Source organism: Otolemur garnettii, unplaced genomic scaffold (assembly GCF_000181295.1).
Source record: "Otolemur garnettii isolate 467f Iridium unplaced genomic scaffold, OtoGar3 scaffold00078, whole genome shotgun sequence".
Lineage (NCBI taxonomy): Eukaryota > Metazoa > Chordata > Mammalia > Primates > Galagidae > Otolemur > Otolemur garnettii.
The window spans coordinates 1,363,285-1,366,283 of NW_003852473.1; the positions used below are offsets into that span (position 1 = coordinate 1,363,285).

Consider the following 2,999-nt stretch of genomic DNA (forward strand, 5'->3'; position numbering starts at 1 on the left):
GCTTAGTATACTTAGAATAACATTTAAAATTGTTCATCTCCCGCCCTGAACCAGCTCCCTGCCCTCATGTTGTCTGCAGTACCTGTTCAACATGGGCACTAAGTCATCTTTTGCATTACACTGGGGTTCTAGATTGGGTCAGTCCTTGATTCAGTCCTTGTCTGCCTGATCTGTGGTCCCCCATTGTCTCTACTGTAGTTTAGTCTCTGTTTAATTGAATCACTAAACATCTTCCCCACTCTATTCAGATACTGCTTCCTGGCTAGAAGCCTTTTTATGGAAGCAGTGCTGTTCAGAAACATAACAGTAGCTGAATCCAATGGCTATGCACTTCTAGTCCCAGCTACTTATGAGGCCCACAAGTTCAAGACCAGCCTAGGCAACTTAGAGACAATCCCATCTTTAAAGACAAAAGCATATAGTAGGCTTCTGTCTACAGGATAAAATCTAAACTCTTCCCCACTCTGTTCTCGCAAGTTAGTCTGTTCACCTTTCATTGAAATCATAACTCTCAGCTGTTTCCTAATGTATCTTTTTCATGTTCCCCCTTTTCTCCTTTTCTTACGGCTTTTAACCTTCCCACTTACTCACATTCAAGACCTAGTTCAGATGCTGAACTTCTGAAGAGATCTGACCTGCACTGGCTGGTTTTTTTCCCTCCAGGGTTGTGCATTTTATTCCCGTTAGTAAATAAACTGAAGATATAAATGACTTTTAAAGTAATATATAGGAATTTATCAATCCACTGTCACTTTTACAGGCTTTTTGCACATTCTTAAGGATCTCACCTTTAAAACTAGTTTTTTTAGCTTTACCTTCAGAGAATGTGGCATTTGTCTTCTGAATAGTCTTAAGCCTAACAAACCTTTATTTCAGATGAGTTTATTTTTTAATTTTCTTTATTTTTGAGACAGCATCTCATCACATCACCCTCAGTAGAGTGTTGTGACATCACAGCTCACAGCAACCTCAAACTCTTGAGCTTAAGCAATTCTCTTGCCTCAGCCTCCTGAGTAGCTGGGACTACAGGCACCCACCACAACACCCGGATATTTTTTGGTTGCAGTTGTCATTTAGCAGGCGGGTTGGGCTTGAACCCACCGGCCTTAGTTATGTGGCCAGCACCCTACTCACAGAGCTACAGGTGCCGAGCTATGGGCCATAATTTAATAGGAACTAAGATTGGTGAATAGAATTGTTAATCTCATTTTGACTTTTAGTGTTTTTTTCTGTATCTGTGCAGATTTTTGTCTTTATCCAGATGTACTCTTACTTCTGTGACCTCTCTCACAGCCCTGGCATATTATAGTTATTTAGTACATCTCTTTAATTGCATTGCTCTGTAAACATGTCTCATAACAACATCAAACTCTTGGGCTCAGGTGATCCTCCTACCTCAGCTTCCCGAGTGGCTGGGGCTACAGGTGCCTGCCAAAACACCCGGTATTTTTAGAAACAGGGGTCTCACTCTGGCTCAGGCTGGTCTTGAAATCTTTTTTTTTTTTTTTTTTGAGACAGAGCCTCAAGCTATCCCCCTGGGTAGAGTGCTATGGCATCACAGCTCACAGCAACCTCCAACTCCTGGGCTCAAACAAGTCTCCTGCCTCAGCCTCCCAAGTAGCTGAGACCACAGGCGCCCGCCACAACGCCCAGCTATTTTTTGGTTGTAGCTGTCATTGTTGTTTTAGTGGGCCTGGGCTGGATTCGAACCCACTACTTTAGGTGTATGTGGCTGGCACCTTAGCCACAGGCACCGAGCCAGTCTTGAACTCGTGAACTCAGGCAGTCCACCGCCTTGGCCTTCCAGAGTGCTAGAATTACAGGTGTGAGCCACTGTGTCCAATCTGAATTTTTTTGTGTGTGTGTGGAGACAGGGGTGATCTCCAGAAATCCTCTCTCTCTGACCTCCCAAAGTGCTGAGATCCCTGGCCCTAAAGTACCAGTTTAAATATAGTAGAGGTTTGGCATCCAGGAATTTATCATTTCCAATTTTGGCAATGCCCACGTTGACCCTACTGGTGAACATAATTTAGTTGAAGTATGACATATTCTGGGACTCTGATGTGTAGAAACAAATTCATTGAGAGAGTACTAAATCTAGCTACTGCCTAAGCATCATCTCTTAGCAGGGTTTTATTCTCTGTAGGAGAAATAGAGTCAGTACTATATAATCTCAAGGCTGTCAAATATCTAATGTGTTTGATAAAATTAGTGTTTCTGGAAGAAGGAAGAAAGATAGTCTTACCAGGATTGGACTTCAGGTGCAATCTGTTAATGGGCTTGCAAGATCTGAACACTCTTTCCCATCAGGAGATAGGAAGGACAGTTAGCATAGAGTTTCAGGTGCTTCTGAGCTCACATTTGTTTCTTGACTTGTGTAGGTTTACATGATGATTATTCAAATTTAATAATACACCTAACACATCAGATACAAAGACTGGCATGTGTGAGGCTTTTCTGTAACTGATTTGTAACATTATTTTGACAGCACTGTAACAGGGAAATATGTTTGTATAAACTGCTGTTAACACTTTTTTTATTCTAGACTGAGATTTGAGAAGGAAGCCCGCATCAGAACACGGAAGAAAAGTCTCGAGAAAAAGAAAGAAAAATTTCTTCAGGAGAAGTTTCCACATCTTTCTGAAGCCCAGAAGTCAAGTCTTGCCTAAGATGTTTGAACTCTGGAATTTACCATTTTGTCTTTCTTACATAATAGTCTACATACAAAAGTAAATAAATGTGTACCTAAGTGGTTTATAAAGAAACTTTGTGTTTTAGTTGAGTGAGTGACTTATCAGTTATTATAAATGTTAATACAGCATGCTAATTCTGAAAGTGGTCATTGTTTTACCATGTTTTAAAAAACTAGGTAAAGTTCAGATTAATAGATTCTGACACGTATGCAGGCTTTAATATCATCTGCTGTCCTATAGAAAGTGAAAGTTATAGGCAAATAGGTAGTTTCTGGAATTCAGTTAACAGTTTCACCTTTTTTTTTT

The 2,999-nt window shown here is 40.6% G+C and overlaps 1 protein-coding gene across 2 annotated transcripts in view; it reads left to right on the top strand.

The window, feature by feature from the left end:
• The window catches only part of MRPL47 (mitochondrial ribosomal protein L47), an 18,044-nt gene extending 15,277 nt beyond the window's left edge, over window positions 1-2,767 (top strand). For both annotated transcript variants that reach the window (XM_012807917.2, XM_023515749.1), the window contains exon 7: window positions 2,546-2,767. In XM_012807917.2, the coding sequence (XP_012663371.1) occupies window positions 2,546-2,669 (124 nt within the window). In that variant the 3' untranslated portion in view covers window positions 2,670-2,767. The remainder of the gene's footprint in view (window positions 1-2,545) is intronic.
• The last annotated feature ends 232 nt before the right edge of the window (window positions 2,768-2,999 follow it).